The 22118-nt window shown below is 31.0% G+C and overlaps 1 protein-coding gene and 1 long non-coding RNA gene across 2 annotated transcripts in view; both read left to right on the top strand.

Moving 5' to 3' along the window:
* Positions 1–1010: 1010 nt before the first annotated feature.
* On the top strand, positions 1011–6203 carry LOC143054735 (uncharacterized). The gene is made up of 3 exons (XR_012971809.1): positions 1011–1105; positions 1899–2786; positions 6003–6203. It is a non-coding gene; the product is annotated as an uncharacterized LOC143054735 (long non-coding RNA).
* Positions 6204–8326: 2123 nt separating this feature from the next.
* Positions 8327–22118, top strand: part of LOC143055535 (caspase-3-like) — a 43423-nt gene continuing 29631 nt past the window's right edge. The window contains exons 1-5 of the mRNA XM_076228689.1: positions 8327–8722; positions 8951–9241; positions 14349–14399; positions 15613–15744; positions 18516–18558. Of these exons, the coding sequence (XP_076084804.1) occupies positions 8626–8722; positions 8951–9241; positions 14349–14399; positions 15613–15744; positions 18516–18558 (614 nt within the window). The 5' untranslated portion in view covers positions 8327–8625. The remainder of the gene's footprint in view (positions 8723–8950; positions 9242–14348; positions 14400–15612; positions 15745–18515; positions 18559–22118) is intronic.

Below are 22118 nucleotides of genomic sequence, written 5' to 3'. Positions count from 1 at the left end.
TGGGACCATCAGAACTCCAAAATTTGAAAAGTGGGACAATCGGAAATGAACCAATACAGATAATAATTATTTAGCTATTTACAAATACAAGTACAAATTATGTTAGTCTAAGTCTCCTGCTCACAGTCAGGGAGCGCAATTTTGGATTTAAAGCAGGACAAGTCTGTTTTATTATGCACAAGTTTTTAATTCTAGCGATATAAATGATAAAATGTCAAAACATATAAAATATAAACAGTAAAAGTACTAACTTAACATGTCGACACTGTAGACAGTTTGTAGCCAATTGTTTTGAGAAACGAAATTCTGTTAACTCCTCCAACCTTCTTTGTTTTTATCAAACTCTTTTATTCTTTCTCAATAATTGTTTCTTTTATATTTATTTTAATTCACAACGGATTAATTTCATAGCCCTAGCTTGGTTAATATATTTTGGAATGGAGAAAAAAAAATTGAATTCAAAAGATATTCAAAATTACGGATTTTTAGTCAAATTTTTAATGAAAATTAATAAATTATAGCCATATTTATTACGAAAATTAATAAAGCATAGACATATTTATTATAAAAGTTTATAAATTATAGTCATTATTATTATATTTAACATGAACATTTATAAGCTATAGCCATATGTATTATGAATTATCTTTAGTTGCACTTGTGTTACCTTTAGAATAAATGCTCGTAAATGTAATCAGAAGCTTTTTTATTTGTAATCTCCAAATGCCCGCATGTATAATGCGCCCATATTTATAGACGATTTTGTTTATTGGTTTGTTTCCTTTTTATTTTGTTTATCTCGTGTACACTTGAGTAGGAACTTGCCCTAACTTTGATAATTCATACTTAATAATTTGAAGTGACAGAGTATCTCTAATATCGTTGCATGACAAGAAAATGTATCTAAATTAAAAATAAATTCTTGCACCCTTTTGTGAACCTCAGTGAATAGTTAAATACATCAGTGACTTCTGATGAATACGCATACATGTGTTAACCATTTAAAGTGTATTTCGTTGTCAATTTTATCATTTAAAGTGTTTTCCTTACACTAACTAAATACTGCTTTGTGATCTGGTTAAACTTTGTGTTCCTGATGGAAAAGGTATTTATTGACTTAATTAGTACTTATAAATGCGCTTTTAAATATATTACACAATTATTCTCAAATTGGGTTTCGTTCATCAGATAAATTGATGGATCGGTGATTGCTTTAAACAACGACTACAAAGCGTATAAATGTGTTTCCATTTTGTAGATGTATTTCCGAGCGTGTGCTAAAGTATCGCTCGGTTAAACAAACAAGTCCTCGTTTAAAAATAATTCACCGAATTTACATCTCATATAGACATAAATATGAATAGTACAACTTTACCAAAATTGAATATGGTTTAGTTTTATTGTGTTTTATTGACCGAGACCTGACTTAACTACACGTTTATACAAGCATTCCTGCTTACTTATTGAATACTGTTTTTACTTTGATTTTACAATTTGAGAAGGTATTAATAAGTCCCAATGAAGTTTTATTCCAATTTATTTTGTATGAATTAAGGGCTGATTATTCTAGCATGCAGTCAGTGAGATTTAAATGTAGTATTTGATCGGTTTATTGAATAAAATAGAAAATACACACTTCTTTGTTACCTTTACCTTTAAGTCAACAACATCTATTTTTGGAAAAACGTCCCTGTTCACCTATATCTCAATTGCTGAATACAACACTCACAATTAAAGGTCAGCACATATAAAATGTAAAATGAAACTCTGAACAATAGCAGATGGAAGATTACAGATACTATAGTCGTATTTTGCATTCACATATAGCAATACTGATTAGAAGCCATGTTTTTTGTGTATTAGATTTTCCATTGCTGATTTTCAATTTGTCATTGCAGCATATTTTATGAATTCAGTGCCTAACATGAAACGAAAAGATGACGGTATGTAAGCCATAGAAACATTCAATTATCATAGGAAATGGAATGTTAATGCGGAGAATATTCGCCCAGTGAAAAAGTGAAAGCATTCAAAGTATTATGTGTCACACTGATCTGGGATAAATCTATTCATACATCGACGCATTCAAACAAAATTAATATCTATTTGAATATACCCATACAATGAGTAGCAACACTCACGAAGCCCGTGAATTGTTACGCTTATTCAAATGTGTCGTCGACACAGGTACTGACGTTCTTGCTGCCTTTGCTAAAGTTAAGCTTTTACCGACATTCAACGGAAATTTTAAACAATTTCTTGATGACAAAAAACATGAAATATTGCACCTCTGGCAATCTCAAAAGCTATTATGTTGTGAGTGCCCACCAGCCGGTTGCAATGTTACACGTAAGAGATGTATGGATAATTGGATATTTAAAACTTTTTATGATGATAGTGGTCCTGAGAATACAGGACATATTGTCCGTAATAGCAGAGATATTGTACAAGTATGTCTTCACAAATATATCACACGAAACATTGCGATTGAAGAACTTGATATTAGTACAATAACGTTTCTTCTTCGGAATTTGGCCATATTATCCCTAAACGAAACCACTTCATTGAATATTATTACCAAAACAAGAAATCAGATATGCCATGCTTATTCAATGAACTGTTATACCATGGCCTCAATGAATACAGCGTGGAGTGACTTAGAGAATGCGCTAGTAGATCTTACGGATCCTCCTTACAAACGGATTCTCAGAAAACAAGTCAAGTTCTTGCGCAAGGCTGAATTAGAGAAGGAAGAAATAACGGAATTAAAAAATAACGTTGATAGGGTATTGTATATCTAAGATAATGTGATTGATTCTCTACCAAAATAATGAAGGTTAGTTAGCAATCATGCACCTCCATTCTTAAATGTCAACAAAAGGGTACTAGTATGTAGCAAAAAAGAATTTTGCCCCTCCGCTTTAAAAAAAGGGGGATTACCATACATCCAAGCTTATACACCATTTTTGTATATCTTTTCTATGTAAATTATCGAGCTTCATGCTGAACAATTTTTTATGAAATCATAGACTTATACAGGAATATTCCTTTTCCATCTCAAGAAGAAGTCAATTAAAACATTTGTATCTGTAATAAACCTTTTATATCGGCCTATTCTTAAAAGCAATAAAAAAGAATCTATCGGCATCACACGTAATCATTGTTTGTGACTGTCATGCGTTTTGTTGGATAACAATCGAAACTAAATTTGCGTTGTACCCTTATGACAATATAAATGAAAGAAGTCCCGTCTTGTATGTTTTGAGAAAGTCAAATGAATTTTCAATATTTAATAATATGCTGATTTGTAATATAAGAAAATAAGCTGATCTTTCACATTAAAAAATATGTATTGAACAACATCAACTTTATCACTATCTGCCGATCGCTCTAATTTTAGGACAAGTCGGTCCAGAGAAATTTTGGAGCGACTGTGTTAAGCCAACTCGGACCATCTTATATTGACACAGACACGTATTTAAAGAAAGTGTGCAGTATTCACTGATTATAAATGATTAAATATAAAATTTTGAATTAAAGTATCCTTTAAATTGAATATATAGACTAAGCAACTATTTCTTATGGCAAACCGTTTTGTAATTTATTATACCACTGCATGAATGTTAATTATTTACTCTTCTGGCGATAGCGACTTGTTAAATATATTCTCATACCTTGAAAAAGATCCATTCATACCAATATTATAGTTCAGGAAAAAAATTAAAGCGTAGTGTCGCATTCATGTTTACCAATTACTGTATTCTAATGTATATAACATGTATGATATATATCAAACTGTATTTAAATATTGATTTACAGTCTCTCATAAATCTTTATAAAGATTGGCACATAAAATGATTATATATATATATATAACGTTTCTTGTAATCTGTTTTGTGAACCTGTATGCATATTCTATTGTGTAACTATATGTAATTGTATGTCGTCAGACTATACTAAAATATTGAATTTGAATCTGGTCTTCTATTTCCTGAATATCCATACAGGAAACGAGTATTCGGGCCATTTATACAAAATGCTATTGAAGCGCTTGATCACTGCTGAAATATAAGAAAGTTTCTGTTAATAGAGAATGTTGAAAATACAAGGGTTATGGACAAGATTCAAGAAATATGTTGAAAAATAGTTCTTGTGATAAAATGTTTAGCCTATATGAGGGACTTGGTGATGTTTACAAAACACACAAAAATTATCAGAAATTAATTTAAACTTTAAAGAATAGTGTTTTCAGACAGTGCTAAAATGTTAAAGAAAGGCAAATCATTAAAATTATGGATATTGATACAAATTAAAAATGAATATTTGAAGAATATTCAAATCCTCATATATTACAGGTAACGTCTAAAATTGAAAAAAATGTTGTGTGTTGACATTCTCTACATGTGTACAGAGGTTTGTTATATTATTACCTGTTGATTTACAGATTAGCTTATTCGATACCCTCGTACTTCCCATCCTGAGTTATGGGTGCGAAGTGTGGGGGTTTGAAAACATTCAGATGATAAAAAAAGTTAACCTACAATTTTGCAAAAATATACTAAAGTTAAGAACCACTACTCCTAATGTTATGTCTTATGAAGAACTTGGAAGAACTCCAATTGAGGTAGCTATTAACTTTAAACGATCTTTTTTTGGAACTAACCTATTGTCAACTAAACAAATTAAGCAGTGTGTTATATAGAATAATGTATAAGCTTAGTCAATCAGGTAATACTAGTTTAAAGTGGATCAATCTTTTAAAGTCTATTTTTGATAACACGGGACTTAGCTATGTATGGACTCAGCAATTTCCAGGCCATTCAGTCCAATTAAAAGTTACTGTAAAGAAAAGGCTCGTAGATCAGTTCATCCGAAAATGGCATAGCCAAATAGAAAATTCATCAAGAGGAAAATTTTATGGTCAATTTAAAATTAGAATTTGATCTAGAAAATTACCTTCTAATTTTTTTTCCAAGAGAACCACAATTATTAACAAAACTGAGGTGTTTTAATTTAAAAATACCCATAGAAACCGGAAGGTGGACAAACATTACAAAAGAAGAAAGAATGTACCACTTATGTCATATAGGAATTGGCACTGAATTTCATTACCTTTTTGAGTGTCAGTTTCCGACAGTCGTAGACATACGAAACATACATATTCCTAACATTTACTTTACTAGATATCCTAGCTTGTTATCAAAAAAATGTAGGCTTATTGTCACTAAGTAATGTAAAAGCATTAGAAAATATACCACTGTTTATTAGTAAACTTAAGAACATTTTGTAAAATGATTGTTTAAAAATGTATTTTTAATTCCCCCTTGTTATACCCACCATTGTTTTGTATTGTTTGTATATATGTCAATATTGTATTCCTCTTGTTACACGTATTAATTGTGGCTGAGTGATCAAATAAAGTTGTTAAGTTGTTACTATTTGCCAACTATAGGAGGAAAACAACGAAGCAACAGAATCTCTGAAGTGCAACAAAAAACCAAAATTAAATAAATAAATTTGGTGTATTTACTGTCTTCTGATTGGTTAAAAGAATTAGCTTTATTTAAAAGAATTAGCTTTATTTTCAATGTTATCAATTTTTATGGAGACACGCCCACTCTAACGTTGTGTATTCATACGCAAACATCTGTGTACGTTGTTATTCGTTCTTACATATATTTTTTTAGCCATATTTTTGATAGAAATTTATTTATAATGAATGGCAATAATTTATTTTGAATTTATTGAACCATAAAATTAATTTTTGACTCTTCACATTTAACATAATCCGCTTAGCGGATTATTCAATGTGAAGAGTCAAAAATTAATTTTATGGTTCAATAAATTCAAAATAAATAACAGCCATTCATTAAATAAACTAAACTAGTTATATTGATATCTGCAGTAATTTCATCAATTTCTAAGACAAGGCCGTTTGTAACCCTCCGAGACCCTACTCAATATTTGGCAGTTCAATTTACATTAGTTTGTTTTGATTGCAGGTACTACTAGAAGTGAAAAACTCCTCTGATAACAATGTCGGGTATTTAGTTGGCATGGAAAACAGACTTGAAAATAAATCAATCAATAATACGGAAGATATCAAACAACACACAACTGAAGAAACAAGCTATTTTGCAGCACAAGCGCAACAAGCACTATCAGAAAAGATACAAAATACAGGAGATATCGTACAAAAAGAGATTGGAACCAAATTGCATGAACACTGGTCAAAGATGCAGGAGGTAGAAGAAAAAAAACAAGGCATGGAGTTTCTTATATTATTTATTGAGTTTGGAAAGTTATGTTGTTGTAGATAAATAGTATAGGGTAAACAAGAAGAGTATATTTTTGGTATTGACCAATCTTTTACTCAATAATATTTACATATTAGTTTGTTGATTGCGTTGATCTTATGTTTCCTTTAACTGGTATGAAATATTCAAAGTCATTGTTCATATGGCGATGTTCTTAACAATGCGTTTAAATATATTACTTTTTTCAGATCACATGGCCCGAAGGGCCAAGTGAGCCTTTCTCATCACTTGGCATCCGTCGTCCATGGTCGTCGTTAACTTTTACAAAAATCTTCTCCTCTGAAACTCCTGGGCCATAACCAAACTTGGTCACAATCATCATTGGGGAATTTAGTTTAAGATGGCCGCCATGGCTAAAAATGGAACATAGGGGTAAAATGTAAATTTTGGCTTATATCTCTGAAACCGAAGCATTTAGAGCAAATCTGAAATGTGGTAAAATTGTTTACTTGTTCACAATGTATCTGTCCTTAAATTTTCAGACGAATCAGACAACCCGGTGTTGGGTTGCTGCCCCTGAATTGGTAATTTTAAGGAAATTTTGCAGTTGTTGGTTATTATATTGAATATTATTATAAATAGAGATACTGTAAACAGCAACAATTTTCAGCAAAGTAAGATCTAAAAGTAAGTCAACATGACCAAAATGGTCAATTGACCCCATAATGAGTTATTGACCTTTAAAGTGAAATTTAACAATTTTTCGTAAATTTTTGCAACCTTTTACAAAAGTCTTCTCCTGAAATAACTGAGACAAATTTAACCAAACTTGGCCACAAATAAGCATTAGGTTTTTCAGTTTTTAGAAATGTGTCCGATGTCAACAAACATGGCAGACATGGCTATAAACAGAACATAGGAAAAAATGCAGTTTTTGACTTGTATATCTTAAACTAGAGCAAAAGTATAACGGTTGTATTATTTCATGCATCAATTGTAAATGAAAATATCATGTGAGCGAAACAGGCTCATTGGAGCCTCTAGTTTCAGTTCATTTGGTTGTTTTTTTAATCTTCTATTTGTTAATTGTGTCTAGTTATGTATAACGCGATATTGTTATTAGCATGGTACCTTTGATAACTATTTACACCACTGGGTCTATGCCACTGCTGGTGGACGTTTTGTACCGGTATATAACCAGCGCAGTAGTCACACTTCGGTGTTGACATGAATATCAATTATATAGTCATTTTTATACGACCGCAAACAATTGGTATCACGTTGTCGTCGTCGTCGTCCGCGTCGTCCGAAGACAGTTAGTTTCCGGACAATTACTTAGTATAAGTGAATAGAAATTCATGAAATTTAAACACAAGGTTTATAACTTCAAATGGAAAAAAATTTGTGTTAAATTGTATGAATTCTTTCTAAAATTATACCACAAGTTCCATACCACAAAGGGATGGGTACGATTGACTTTTAGGAGTTATGGCTCAAACCATTAAAGAATTGGGAGCAAAAGAGGGGAAACAAGGGCGTCCTGGTTAATGGAAACTTAAGACAACTTTAAATCAGTGTAAGGAAGGTAATCCAATGACATTTAATGAAAAATGTATTTAAATGGGTAATTATGGATGCATAACTCCATTTGATATTTGAATTGAGATTATGACCATATTTTGACGGAAAACATTTTTTTTGGAAAAGGAAAAGGGAGGCAGGTGAAAAAAAATCGGGGGGGGGGGGGGGGGCGGGGGGTGCTTGGAGTTAAATAAGAAATAGTGGGAGCGGACAATTTTTTTCTCATTTAAGATTTCAAAAATTAAAAAGAAAATTTCTTCAAATATTTTTTTTTGCATATAAAAAGGGGGGGGGGGGGAGTCAATTCGCTGTTGTATCAAGTGCTAATATTGTGCCAATTTTTGCATCAACTGTTCAGGGTTGGACATATACGGTCATATCGAGCTGCGCTCAGCGAAGCAATTTATTTTACATAAATTAACTGTTTGCAAATGTATTCATTATTCAAATAATAAGGATTTTCTTTTCCCAGGGATAGATTACCCTAGTCGTGTTTGGCACAACTTTTTGAAATATCGGATACTTTATGCTCTTCAACTTTATACTTGTTTGGCTTTCTAACTATTTTGATCTGCCACTGGGTAGTCTTATGTAGACGAACGCGCTGCTGGCGTATTCAATTATAAGCCTGGTACCTTTGATAACTATTGGCATAGCGTTTAATCGATTGGACGGAAAGAAATCATAAATGTTTAGGCCGTTCATCTCCGTTTACAAACTCGTTAATATGCATACTCTTTCAATGTTTTATCATTAGTATTTGCTGAACTTGGTTTTCATTTTAGTCATGTTTATGGAAATGTATAGAAAAATAAATAACATAGAGCTGTCAGTGAAGTGTGAAAGACCTGTTAACTTATTTGTACCCGAGAAAGCATGTACAGGTAAAATTAATTAAGAAATGTATCACATTTGCAACAAGTCTTTTAAAACATGTTTCATATTAACATGTGTAGTATTTTAAAAGAGGAAATAATGAAAAAAAGTGCAATAACTTTAACTAAAAGCAACAATATGTACCTTAATTTTATAAAGATTCTATCATTTCATTAAATATAATGTTGGTTGTTAATTATACACAAAGAGATAAAATTGTACTGTTCTTAACCTAGATACGACAGAATGTCCTGTTCTATGGCACATGGAAATTCCTAAGGACTGGAACCCAGAAGCAATAATAGTAACTCTTCGAGATCAATCAAACAAACTATTTAAGATAAAATTTGTGAGGAAAGGCTCATTGATTATGTTGACAACGATATCAGCGAGCATACTCAGTGATTCTGAATTATTTGAAGCTGCAGTCATGTCGTTCCTTACGAAAATGATAGAAGACTGTGATATCAATACAGAAATACCTGGCAGAGTTGAAGTCAAGCTTCATATTTTGAATGCTAATGAAGGTTTGTTAATCTTTTTGCACATTTGTACTTGCAACATACTAAGTGCCTTACTATGGCCTCAAACCATTATATGTTGTATGCTATATGATCCAAATTAGCTTATACAGTGTCTCAGTACATACATATTAAAGGAGAAGTATGCAAAAACTTTTTTTGTGTATATATTTTCATATACTAGTATACATAACGTGCCTGTCAAAATGCACAAGAATTTTTTTTTGATCGATGATTGTTTTCCTAACGTCTAGTGAAAAATATATTTTTTGCATGTTCAGGACTAGAACAAATTAACAATGAATACGACAGGAAGGTTCTGCAATGTAGGGGTCGACCAGGATAACTGCGAGAAAATTTTGACTGCCACTTGAAAATGATAGTATGTTGAATGGAGACAGACAGTTTGCATTGAAACCAATACCCCAGTCAAACAGGTCAAACATGAGTCCAAAAGTTAGACAAAATTGGCCATAACCATTTTAGTGTTTTGATGACGAATTTTTGATATTTTTATAAAATTTTCATTAAATACCAAGTTGTAAAGCTCTTGACCTTTGAGGTCTTTTGTAATTTGAATGGGAGATTTACCATAACTCCATGTAATTAAACATTATCCCATTGAATTTTTGTAGGCCCATTGGATTTATGTTATCCCATGGGACAAATAAAATCCCTTGGGAATCACGTTATGAATATACAGTAATTTGTAGGTTAAAATGAAATCTGTTTGGTAGTAAACTGTTATATTGACCGTTGTGGAATAACCGTTTCACAAATGATATCGGATATGTTCCTTACGTCGTAACTACAATCCCCTTCCCTTTCATGAATGTGACCTACCGAATTTGACTATTTACCGGATTTGTAATCACATAAGCAACACGACGGGTGCCACATGTGGAGCAGGATCTGCTTACCCTTCCGGAGCACCTGAGATCACCCCTAGTTTTTGGAGGGGTTCGTGTTGTTTATTCTTTAGTTTTCTATGTTGTGTCATGTGTACTATTGTTTTTCTGTTTGTCTTTTTCATTTTTGGCCATGGCGTTGTCAGTTTGTTTTGGATTTATGAGTTTGACTGTCCCTTTGGTATCTTTCGTCCCTCTTTTATAAGTTTATAAAATAGATGATGGAAACTACAATATTCAAGGGTTGAAGGATTCTATTTGGAGTCAATTTACTAAACATTTGACAGCATTTTATCAACTAAAATTGATATGCCAAGAAATTTGTTAAAATTCTTATTTTTTTTTTTTTTTTTTTTAAATTGAATAGATTTTCTAAGGAACAAGGTTGTAACTTTCTAAAAAGGATTTTCAATAGACTTAAAGAGTTTTATCCTTAACAAAAACCCATTTTGATGGTAATGTAAATTCCATTTTAGGACCAAACAGATACTACGTGGTATGGATTTTTCTCATTGTTGAAGGTGGTAGGGTGTCAAGAATTTCTATATGATTTGGTCTCTGATGCAGAGTTGTCAAATTAACAATTATACCACATCTTCTTTTTTATTTTTATATAACAATCAAATCATGTATTCCTCTCTATAACATTTGGGTATCCAAGATAAATGTATACTACTAGTAGATTAATGTTAAATATTCGAGCGTCACTGATGAGTCTTTTGTAGAAGAAACGCGCGTCTGGCGTATGTACAAAATTTAGTCCTGGTATCTATGATGAGTTTATTTAAAACTTTAGAAATAAGAATAACATTTTATTTTTCACAAGAATTTGAAATATACAAAATACCAACAACAGAAAACAATCATACTTCAAGCTTCGGTAACACTTCTTTTACTTTAATGATAAAGTACATCTAATTCTTTGGGTGTTATAACATTGCTAAACAAAAATTATATCGTATTTATGACTCAAAATATTATATTTTAAGTCTAAATATTGTAATTTTGTGACTTGCTTTTCTAATACTAAATAAACTATTTATAAATGCAAATCAGTTTACTTTTAAACAAAACTTATTTTAACTAACATGTTACTATATATTCATAACTGGAACTCAATAGAATTTTATTTGTGCCATGTGATAAATAAATCACATGTAACTACACAGATCTAATGGTATCTAACCAAGAATCCCTTGGGGTTATAAATTATCATGTTTTACATTTAAATTACAAATGAACTTTATAGTCTAGAACTTTAAAACTTGGTATCTTATGAATTAAATGTTTTTTTAATAGAAAAGCAAAGGCTACATATGGAGGCAGTGGTATCTGGATATTTTGGTTATTAACATGACACCGTATATTCAAGAAAATGCGGTGCAGATTTGCAAATGAGTGTTTTGCAAAATTTAAAGAGTTCAGTGTTTGCTTTGGGAATTAACTCTTTTCCTTAGATGTTTCTATTTTCTTGTTAAGCTTGAGGCCAAAAGGACAAACAAATAGCGTTTACAAATATGTTGCGTCCGATCTGCAGGCGTCCGTAATTTTCTTTCACCAAAAACCCTCTGAAACGGTTAAAGTTGTTTTCAAATATGGTTCAAGTAGTTCTTAGTATATATTTATTCATCTGTTTGTCTGGTAATCCTAATTGTTATTGACATACTACGTTCTCTTTCCTTGATTATGACATAACAGAATATGAACTTACCATGGGATCCTCACATGTTTTCGTGTTGCTCAGTCTTTAGTTTTTTCTATAGTGTTTTGTGAATTTGTTTGACTTTGTGTCGTCTTTTGTTTTTTATCATGTTGTTGTCAGGTTCTCTCGACTTATGATGTTTGAATGTCCCCTTGATATATATTCCGTATAATTTCTACGCTTAAATTAAGTAAGCTTTATAAATTTACAAAGCCAATAGGAGTTGTTTAAAAGAGAAACTTCCAATCAACTTAAATATCAATGAAAGCTCAATAAAACAAAAGAAAAATGTCACATTTTTCTTTCTCAATCACAATTTTAGCTAACTATCGTGCGCACCTATAAAAGTAAAGTCGGTATCATTAATGTTATAACTACAAAAGGGGTGACACCTATGCAAGTAGACTGTTAGTCCCCGAGTGCACAACCAGGTCAGTAACATGTACTTCGTAATTGGCACGCAAATATGGATATTGTATTATTGCAATTTGAAGTTACGAAATTATTTTAACTTTTGGAACGTATCTCTCTCCTGCAAAGCGATTATTCATTACCCAGCTTTGTTTACACTTTTGTTTCTTTTTTTGTTTTACCAGCTGTTCTTATTTGAACAAGTTTTGAATTTTCGAATATTTTAGCCTCGAACATCACTGAAGAAAGAAAATATGTCGAAAAACGCATATGCTATAATAATATTATTACCATTAACGTTACGTATTACCAGAGAAAAAAAACCATGAAAATTCCTGCAAAATATATGCTTAGTCTTATCTTCATTTATATGGAAAAAATCGAAAGGTACATTTGTATTTAACAAACTTAAACATGTTTAATAGGGCAATTAACAGAAATGTTTGATTTATTGATAGAATGATTGTGATCTTTAACGTTTAGTTCGAAATATTTTATGCATATTGAGGAGGAGAACGCATTAACATACACTAAGTAAGTTCTGCTAGGTAGATCTACCGTGACGAATGGCGGTACATGTTGGCTACAACTTAAAAATGAGACTATGTTTGATAGGTTTGTTTATGTGTTACATATTTCTTTTTCGTTCATTTTTTGTACATAAATTAGGCCGTAGGGTTTTTCGTTTGAATTGTTTTTCATTGTCATTTTGGGGCCTTTTATATCTGACTATACGATATGGGCTTTGCACATTGTTGAATGCCATACAGTGACCTATAGTTGTTAATTTATGTGTTATTTGGTATCGTTTGGATGGTTTTCTCATTGACAATTATAACACATCTTCTTTTTTATATTGATAAGGACAAAGACTTGCAATTTGCCACCGATAAACTCAAAAATGTGTAATAAGGTTTCTTTAACGTAAAAAGAGCATACCCAATTTACACATAGCATCGGAGATAACACCCCCATACTGACCGAACGTGACTGCGTATTTATACATCCCACAGTTAAACGGACAGCCAAAGTTTAGCAACATAATACAGCTTGTACGAAATAAGTCCATCGATAATCATATATTCATACCGATATTTACCCTTTGGGTCAGCATGGAAGGGATGAACGTTTTTTGCAATTTTATTGGAAATAGAGGCCCACCTTGGTGATTCCATTTCAGCCACCTATTTATCAGTCAGGGGCGTTACTTAAACAAGTTATTTTTTTTAATTACTTATGTAAGTAATTTTTTATTTTAAATACAATAAAATTACTTAATAGAGTTATTTTAATTTTCAATAGAAACATAGACTAAATGTAGATTTCATGATTTTAAACTACATTTTATATCATAAAATAAAGAGTTTATCAAATTTGAGAGGAGTATAGAGATGAAGGGTTACTTTGAAAATAATAACAAAAATATTACTTGAATAAGTTATTTTAAACATTTTTGAAAAAAATAGCAATTACACTTATCTAAGGCACATATGTAATTGATTTAGGTTACAAATTATAAATAACTTCAGGTCTTAATTAATTCACAACTATCTATCTATTTATATCAGTCTACCTTCAAGATTTTTGAGGAAAATGATAATTTAATAGTCCCAAGAGACCAATCTTTGACCCAGAAGCGTCGGTACGAAAGATAAGTGCGTCGGAAAGTTGATTAGTGTTTCTGAAGAATTAGTTTTTATATATCAAGGGAAAAATAACCAGATAACTGTGAAAATTAGTTAAAGCTAGTAAAATCTGTATTCTTGGACACCTATAAAAATAATATTCAGAAAAATAACTTATATAAGTTATATTTAAATAAGCCTCGTTTTCAACATTACTTGTATAGGTAATTTTAATTGTTACTTGTTTAAGTAATGCCCCTGACTGTTTATAAAGTGTTGTAAGAAACTATAGCCAACGAAAAGGCTAATATTGACACAATGGGTGTATAAGTTGCCATTCATAAGATGCAAAATTATAATTGTTATAACGCAGGAAAAAAATCATGATTATAACTTATATGTCTTTTCAATGGTAATGTTTCTGCTATAATGAAGATTAAGTAAAACTGATTCAAATTATTTTGCAGTATCTATTAGTTGTGAACTTCCGCCTGAAGGACAAAATAAACACGTTTCACGTATGTATTTTGAAGGATTTATCTTACACATATTATCCGTATTACATTTATATGTTTTCTTTTGAACATGTAATAATTTGACACCTTCAGATATCTTCACAAGCAGTAAAGATCAACCAGAAAAACTCAGAGTTTGTGTAAACTGAGAAACTATTTCAGCCTTGATTTCCTTGATAAATGATTTAAAAAGATAAAAAAAAAAAAGATAAGAAAAGAGACATAGTATGAAAAAGATTTATTTTGAAGAATATACCTTACATATATTATCAGTATTATATTTGTATGTTTTCTTTTATACATATATCAATTGACACATTCAGATATCAGAAATATGAATTAAAAATAAAATAAGAAAGGAGGCAGAGTATGAAAAAGATGTGCGCTAAACACATTTAGAAGTATGGACTAGCCATTATTATATCATGTCAGTCAAACTTATTGTGATGGTAGCAATAAACCTTTAGACATTTTAGGCCCTACTTTGAAGTCGATTTTTGAGTAAAAACATCATTGATTCTAAAATATTTTACTTGAATGATAATTTGATATCGCTTTTGGCTTTAACTATCTCAAAGCTATTCGTTTTTGGCCTTTCCTGACGTCACATCTCAAATGCAGCTGTTTGAATTTTCTTTCAAGAATCATGGTTTTGTTTTTAAAACGGAAGTGATAAAATGCGTTTCGAAACAATCATTCCTGCAATTGTATACATGTATGTAGCTTACTGGAAGTAATTAAGATTAATCTTGATATAGCTAACCGTTGAGGAAATATCTTTTCATTAAGTTAAAGTCAATATAACAATTTGAATGAACGTGAGGAGGGCAGAATAAATGAATTGGAATCTTAGTTTTTATATGTCAATAAGTTTTATTTAAATAGAAAAGAAGATTTTATAAGCGTGCACATATAATTATATAAATATGATGAAACACCTTCAGCACTTCGGTACAATGAGACAATTGTAGTTGTTTTGCTTATTTTGAATTGTTTTACCAGTACCGTAGAAATGGTACCAAATTGAAACCAGTATTTATAATGTAGTTCCAGTGATTGCTCTTTTTTATTAACCTGTTGTAACTGTATAACTTTATTTTGTTTTTTTTTTTGTCGTATATGCATTGGTTGTATTTGTTGATATGTCTTGATGCTTTTGGTGATTTTTTTATTTTCTACTGTGTCAATAATCAAAATTTCAAATTTTAAATTTCAGATTCTTCCTCCCAAACCTCTCCATATGAATGCAGTAATTGCTTTAAAAAGGATGAACAACTCTCCCTATTTGAACAACGACAACATAATCAAGAAAGAGGAACATTAGGGTTAGAACAAACCATATCGGACGGTAAGTGACAGCACTTGTTATAAAATATGATCGTTGTGACCATTATCATGAAATGATGTTGAATATTCTACAAAATTAGCAGAAAGAATACGGACAATTATTTCAAATGTTGGTAAATCTAAGGTTCATCAAGGCATTAGATCAATTTGAGATTATAAGACATTTCTTTGTGCACCCGAAAATAAACGGGGATTAATAATATTTGTAAATAACTACGCACTCCCGCACTACTTTTTTTTTATATGCAAGACCATGATGAAATATTGATAGCGGGATCTTTTCAAAGTATATGGACTGTGCAGCAATGTTGTCCCGGATCTGTAAGTGATTGAAGAGGGAGATATACGAAATATGCTGCCGTCCCTGATTGCTAATGACCAGATGTTAATATATAAAAACTTTGTTTAGTTTTTGGACCACTAATATCTGGCACACTACCAGCTGCTCACGATCTTACAGATGTGACACGTCTTCTTTACTCCGAATTTGCAATAAAGTCAATAATAAGGCGTCGAAAAAAAACCTATGCACGTATCAATGTTTGTCAATCTAGATGGCTTTAATATTGATACATCTGTTGCGGTGAAAAGTCAATTCATTGAGAAACCTTTTAAACTAAGAAGCAATGCTAAATCAGTAAATGGTGAATAAACCCAAGAGTGAAGTAGTTGCCTTCTAAGAGTGCTTACTTAGTGAAACTACCTCTTACATTTGTATCATTCAGACAGTACATTTAAAGTTTCACTCTAAACGTCTGGGTGAATGCTTATACCGCCAAACAAGCACCTAGGTCATCTTTGAAAAAAACTGGATATTGAGAAAAAGCTCCATAGTTTTAGTTTACTAGTATTTTGAGTCCAATGTCCTCAGACGTTTTATCGGACCTTGTTTGTACATTTAAAGACAAACCTATTTGTAGCAAATCTTGTGTAAGTTACGAACAGAATTTTCATTTCTTATTGTCAGGGCATTAACTACAACCATTGTTATCATAATATTGTTTTTGAAGATTGGTACGATAAAGATGTTGACTGAACTATTAATCTTAATGTCAAATATTTCTTTCTGCTGTTAGTGGCCTCCGATTTGATGTTGTTAGGAAGATCTCAAACGTACTAGAGATATTTTTGTATCGAATATTTGTATCGAAAGTATTACGTTACATTATATTATATTTTTAATAAGTATTCTGTTATCTTTTATCTTTTCAAATGAATGTGCATATTAATGTCTAGTGTTGGTGTAATATAGACATAGATAGCTTCTTTTGTAACGTAAAATATCTTTGCATCGTGTTTGTTTGTAATTTACTTATAAATCGGGCTTTCAAATCGATTTTTATCAAGTCTGCTATATATTCAATTGTTTTTGCTGATTTATAAAAAGGAGGACATATGTGTTTTTGTACTGATTGGCCTATCAAATAAAATAAACTTCATGCTGACACTCATGCAAAATATACTATTTTTCTAAGGTTAAACATTCTTTTGGGTTGAAATAATGATTAAATCATGAATCGGGTGTTAAATTTACAGTACTTATTACTTTTATGTTCATTTTGACATTCTAACAGAACTTTCAAAATAAATTAATCTCCATATGTTGTCGTATATTAAATATGAATATTTTTGGTCGAAAACTTCAATAGATTTGTTTCGTCATATTCTTACATGTTCGAAGCAGGGGTATACATCACTTATATCGGCAATCAGGCACACATATGACTAGCTGAATTCGTAAATCATTTCCAGAGCAAGAACCCATAGTAGATGTATCTCGGTCATCATGAGGGATTAGCGAGAAATTGTCCAAAATGTCTGAAAATTGCGACAGTTTTGCACTGTATGAGAGGCCTTAATCAAATCGTATTTTATTTATCTTCAGAATACGAATAAAATTATCCGCGAGCTATTTCAGTCCATTCGATTTTTAAATTTACATTACCTGTCACCGTACTATAGTGGGTAAGCGCACATCTGAGTGTTCTACTGTGAGCATAATTTAGCATAAAAAAACAACTCCAAACTGAATGATATAAGTTATATGGGCGTAGAAAGGTAGGCTTAAGCAAGGTTTATTTTTTTTAGTTTAGGTGTAAAGATACACAGTAGTTCAAGTATATTCTTAAGTTAATTTACGTTTGTAATTTCCTGTATTGTATAATTCAATAAAAATTAAAATTAAAATAAAAAACAAAAAAAACCGAACTCCAATGAAAATTAAAATTAGAAAAATCAAAATCTCAAACACATCAACGAATGAAAAAAACTGTCATAGGCACTGACTTTTTCTTATGTAGAATAATCAATTTCTCAAAGGGTGACTAAATTATAAAAATATGGGCATGTCATGGTCTACTTCGGACCGGTAGTAAAACCCTTTCAAAGATGTGACAACCATTTTTGTGTAATGAAGGATATATAACTTCACAGCAACGTCCTGTCAAAATTGGGACGTAAAATATTATTTTGTCAACAGAACACTCTGTACGTTGAGCACACTTGCAACACTTTTTTGGAGTATTCGTAGGTGGTCTGTTTTATAATGATCTTTTTATTTCCTTATCCAATATAACTTCACTTTCTAGTGGCATTTAAAATTTACTTCGTTTCATCCCAGCTGACCCCAACTACAAGACTTTCCTATAGTATTTATTGTTAATCAGTTCTCGTCATTAACAAACATGGAATATTTTCAATTGGACGTAAAGTAAACAACAACTAATAATTCATGTTTAGCTATTTTAATATACTAGTATTTAATATTTTCAGTATTGGATGCAAGACCTATACCTAAACTTGGTAGCAGAACAAGGTAATATTAAGCTTTACGTTTAGTCATTGAACACCCACATCCAGTTCTCTATACCTATCCGACGTAAATCCTCATAATTAAATATCATCATCTGCATCTTAGAGAACTGAATTTAGTTCCACTAGAATCACTCGTCCGTAGCCTGCTAGGTTTTGAAAAGTCATAAATGTAGTTCATATCAAAATGTCAATTAAGTCACATGCAACTTATTTAGAATCAAGGTGTCAAAAACAGTCTAAGAAAAGCACAAGCTGTGCATTGCAAACAGATCAACAGGATGTAGAACCATACAACTCGATTCAAAAAGTATTCACCACTTACCATTTTTTGTTATTTATTTCAAAAACTGGTATGAGGTCATTTCTGGTATGATTTTAATGAACTTAATGAACAAGAAAAGCCTTGAAACTTTATTATCTGACTTTTTAATGTCAAAACAATGTTATTTTCTGCAAAGGAGTAGGTCCAGTAAGACTCCTTTTTGGCCCCAAAATATAGCAGTTTTACAAAATTGTTAAAATGTAAACTTTTAGTTATTTAATGGACAGTAGAACGCTTCTGCTACATAAATATGGGCTGTTTTTGACAATACAGTGCAAATATATCGGGTACTAGCACCAATAAGTCATGCTAAATTACTGAAATCTTCATAATTCTAGCATTTTAGTTAAATTTTAGACGGTTTCCGTGTAAAACGGAAGTGGCCGCATTCGTGTTCATCCTAAATATTGAAATGTAAGTTGTATTTGATGATAATACATAACATATATAAAGGTTGAGGATGACCACGGATGCAGCCACTTTTATTTTTGACAAAAAGCATCTGAAAAGTGACATTTTTCGGCATATTTGGTAGATTTGTCATATTTAAGCTTGAATCGGAACGTTTTTAATGACTAAATTAGTTAAAATCTTTCACATAAATTAATTGAATCAAATGAAATAGACACTTAAGTGTGTAAAAAGTGGTCAAAATCTTTTGTCAGATGAATCTGAAATTTGAGGCCAAAATCGGTCCTTACCGGACCTACTCCTTTGAGAAGGATGTGCATCCTATTTGACCGACCAAACTAAAGTGATACATTCTTTTCTGATGCGTTCAGGGTTTGAATACGCCCTACGGCTAATTAGTAATGTGAATCAAAACTTACTAATTATTTTAGATATGGACTTAACAAATCCTTTTCCAGAAACAACAAAAATATCACTATAACTGCATAAGCAAGACACAAAACAATTGTTGCGACCAGAAACGGTGTAAGAAAAATACAAACGGGGATGCTATGTTGTTTTTTTTCTTTTTTTCATGACATTTTCATCGAAGTAAGTTTTCAAAATATTTTCTTTTGAATGGCAATGCATTTTTTTTTTTTTTTTTATTAAAACGGAGAATGATGATTAAATTTTAAACCCCCCTCACATCATTATAAAGTACGTAGCTGCTTTTCTATAAAAACTAAGAATATTTGGTCATCTGATCATTTGATGTTTAAGGTACAGCTAACCTTCCAAACAGAAACTTAATATTATTGAAAGAATTTAGTTAAGGCGTTCAAACGACAGCTTAAATTTTGCGCAATTCGTTTCATGTTTTATAGCGATGTCTGCGTCTTTAATCCAAGACATTTTTCGTCAGAAGACATTTTAATTCGCAGAGAATAGCGTGAGTATTAGATTATGGATCTCTATGAAATTTTAGCAAAAGATTTCATATCACAATAGAACGGTTCAGTTTGAATTTGGAGGATATTGTTGTCGTTGTTTAGTAATAAAGGGACACAGTTTGCTTGTTTTAGAGATTAACTTGTATATAAATGAATAGATCTATATGAAGTTTTACTACAATGTTCCATTCCACAGAAGAATGGCCCAAGTCGTTTTGGTATTAGAGGCTAGTTTCTGGACAATTACTTGAGTATAAGTTTATGGATTGCTATTTAATTGTGCTACACGATTGTATTCCATAAAGAAAGGCTGAGATTAACTGATGATGTTTTTATTATGCGCCCAATCTAACTGTGTTGAAGATTTTGGATTTTGGGCCTGTCCTCACATTTTTTCACTTTAAGGTCCAAAGTATATAAAATTAAAATTAACAAAAAATGAGTTCTTGGGATATTTTGATATGCTGAATAAAGCATATAATTAAATTTTTTATTTTTGGCATTTTTTTCAAGTTGATCCGAATTAGGGGCTAAAATTAAACTTTGTTCGATTTCAACTAAAAAATTATGATTATTCGGGGTTCATTGATATACTGAATCTAACCATGTATTTAGAATTTTGATATTGGAACATAGTTGGTAAATGTCAAATTTTAGATATGTAAGTACTTAAACCACATTCGTTCTGTGCTAGAAACTATGCTATATTAAGGTAGATCATAGACCTTTTAAGACAGAATTTTCTTATAATTTGCCTAAGAGAAGATTTTTCAAAAATATAATAAAAAGTATGGGTCACCGTGCTATTTTAAAGCTATAAGCCGTTGAAAATTTCCTAAATTTGGTTAGATCGTTAATGAAAAAACATATTTGTGTGCATAAAAAAATTCTATGAGATAGAATTTTGAAATAAATTGTGAGAAGATAGGTTTTATTATATGTTTTAAGAAAATAAAAATAAAAAAAAAAACGAACTTGTTTTCTTGCTACAAGTAAAAGTAAGAAACTCCCTATTAGTCTAGTATATTTTTTTTACCAAAAGAGTTATCTCCCCTTAAATTGCTAATTTGAAAGAACGATTCTAAAAACAACAAAAAATGATATTTGTTAAAATATTTTGGATAATACAATAAATCACAAAATTTGCGATATTTAAATAAACAGTTTAACCATTAAATTGCAAATCTTTCTCTAAATTTACAGATTTGGGCAAATAACTTGACCGATTTTGTACTGTGATTATACAATCCAAGGTATACCATGAAGCTACTTTAATAGTTAAGATTTTAACATAGTAATAGTAATCAAAATAAACAGCAACAAATCCAATTTTAGAGAAGAAATTGTGTTAAGATATTGTTTGAAATTGATTGTTTTATTTTTGGAAATTAGTAAAAGTAAGTTGTATTGGTTTCATTGGTAATACAAGGCTTTGTATTAATGAGGAATACCATTTTTAGAAAAAAAAAATTTTCATCTTAAATACCACCTAAAAATTTTTTGCTTTCAAATAATGTGTAACTTATCAGTGTCATCAGCGTCGTCACATTTAACCGTGTATTTGCATATGACCGTTCATATTGCATGTATTATGTTATTGCAATGTCTGCCTCGTCATTTGAAGACATTTGTCGTTCGAAGACACTTTTGATTCCAGACAATAACTTGAGTATAAAAGTATGGATTTCTATGAAATTCTACAAAAAAGTTCTATTCCTTAAAAAGGAAGGTTGGGATTTATTTTGGAGGTTATGATCAATATAGTTTAGGAATGAGGGATCAAAAGAAGCTAAAAAACTATGCTTTTTTGGTTTCTGGACAATAACTTGAGTATAAGTCAATTGATCGCTATGCTATCATATATCACGGTTCCACATCATATCAGAAGGTAGGGAT

Source organism: Mytilus galloprovincialis, chromosome 12, assembly GCF_965363235.1.
Source record: "Mytilus galloprovincialis chromosome 12, xbMytGall1.hap1.1, whole genome shotgun sequence".
Classification (NCBI taxonomy): domain Eukaryota; kingdom Metazoa; phylum Mollusca; class Bivalvia; order Mytilida; family Mytilidae; genus Mytilus; species Mytilus galloprovincialis.
The sequence above is the reverse complement of the archived record's forward strand: the minus strand, read 5'-3'. Positions and strand labels throughout refer to the sequence as shown.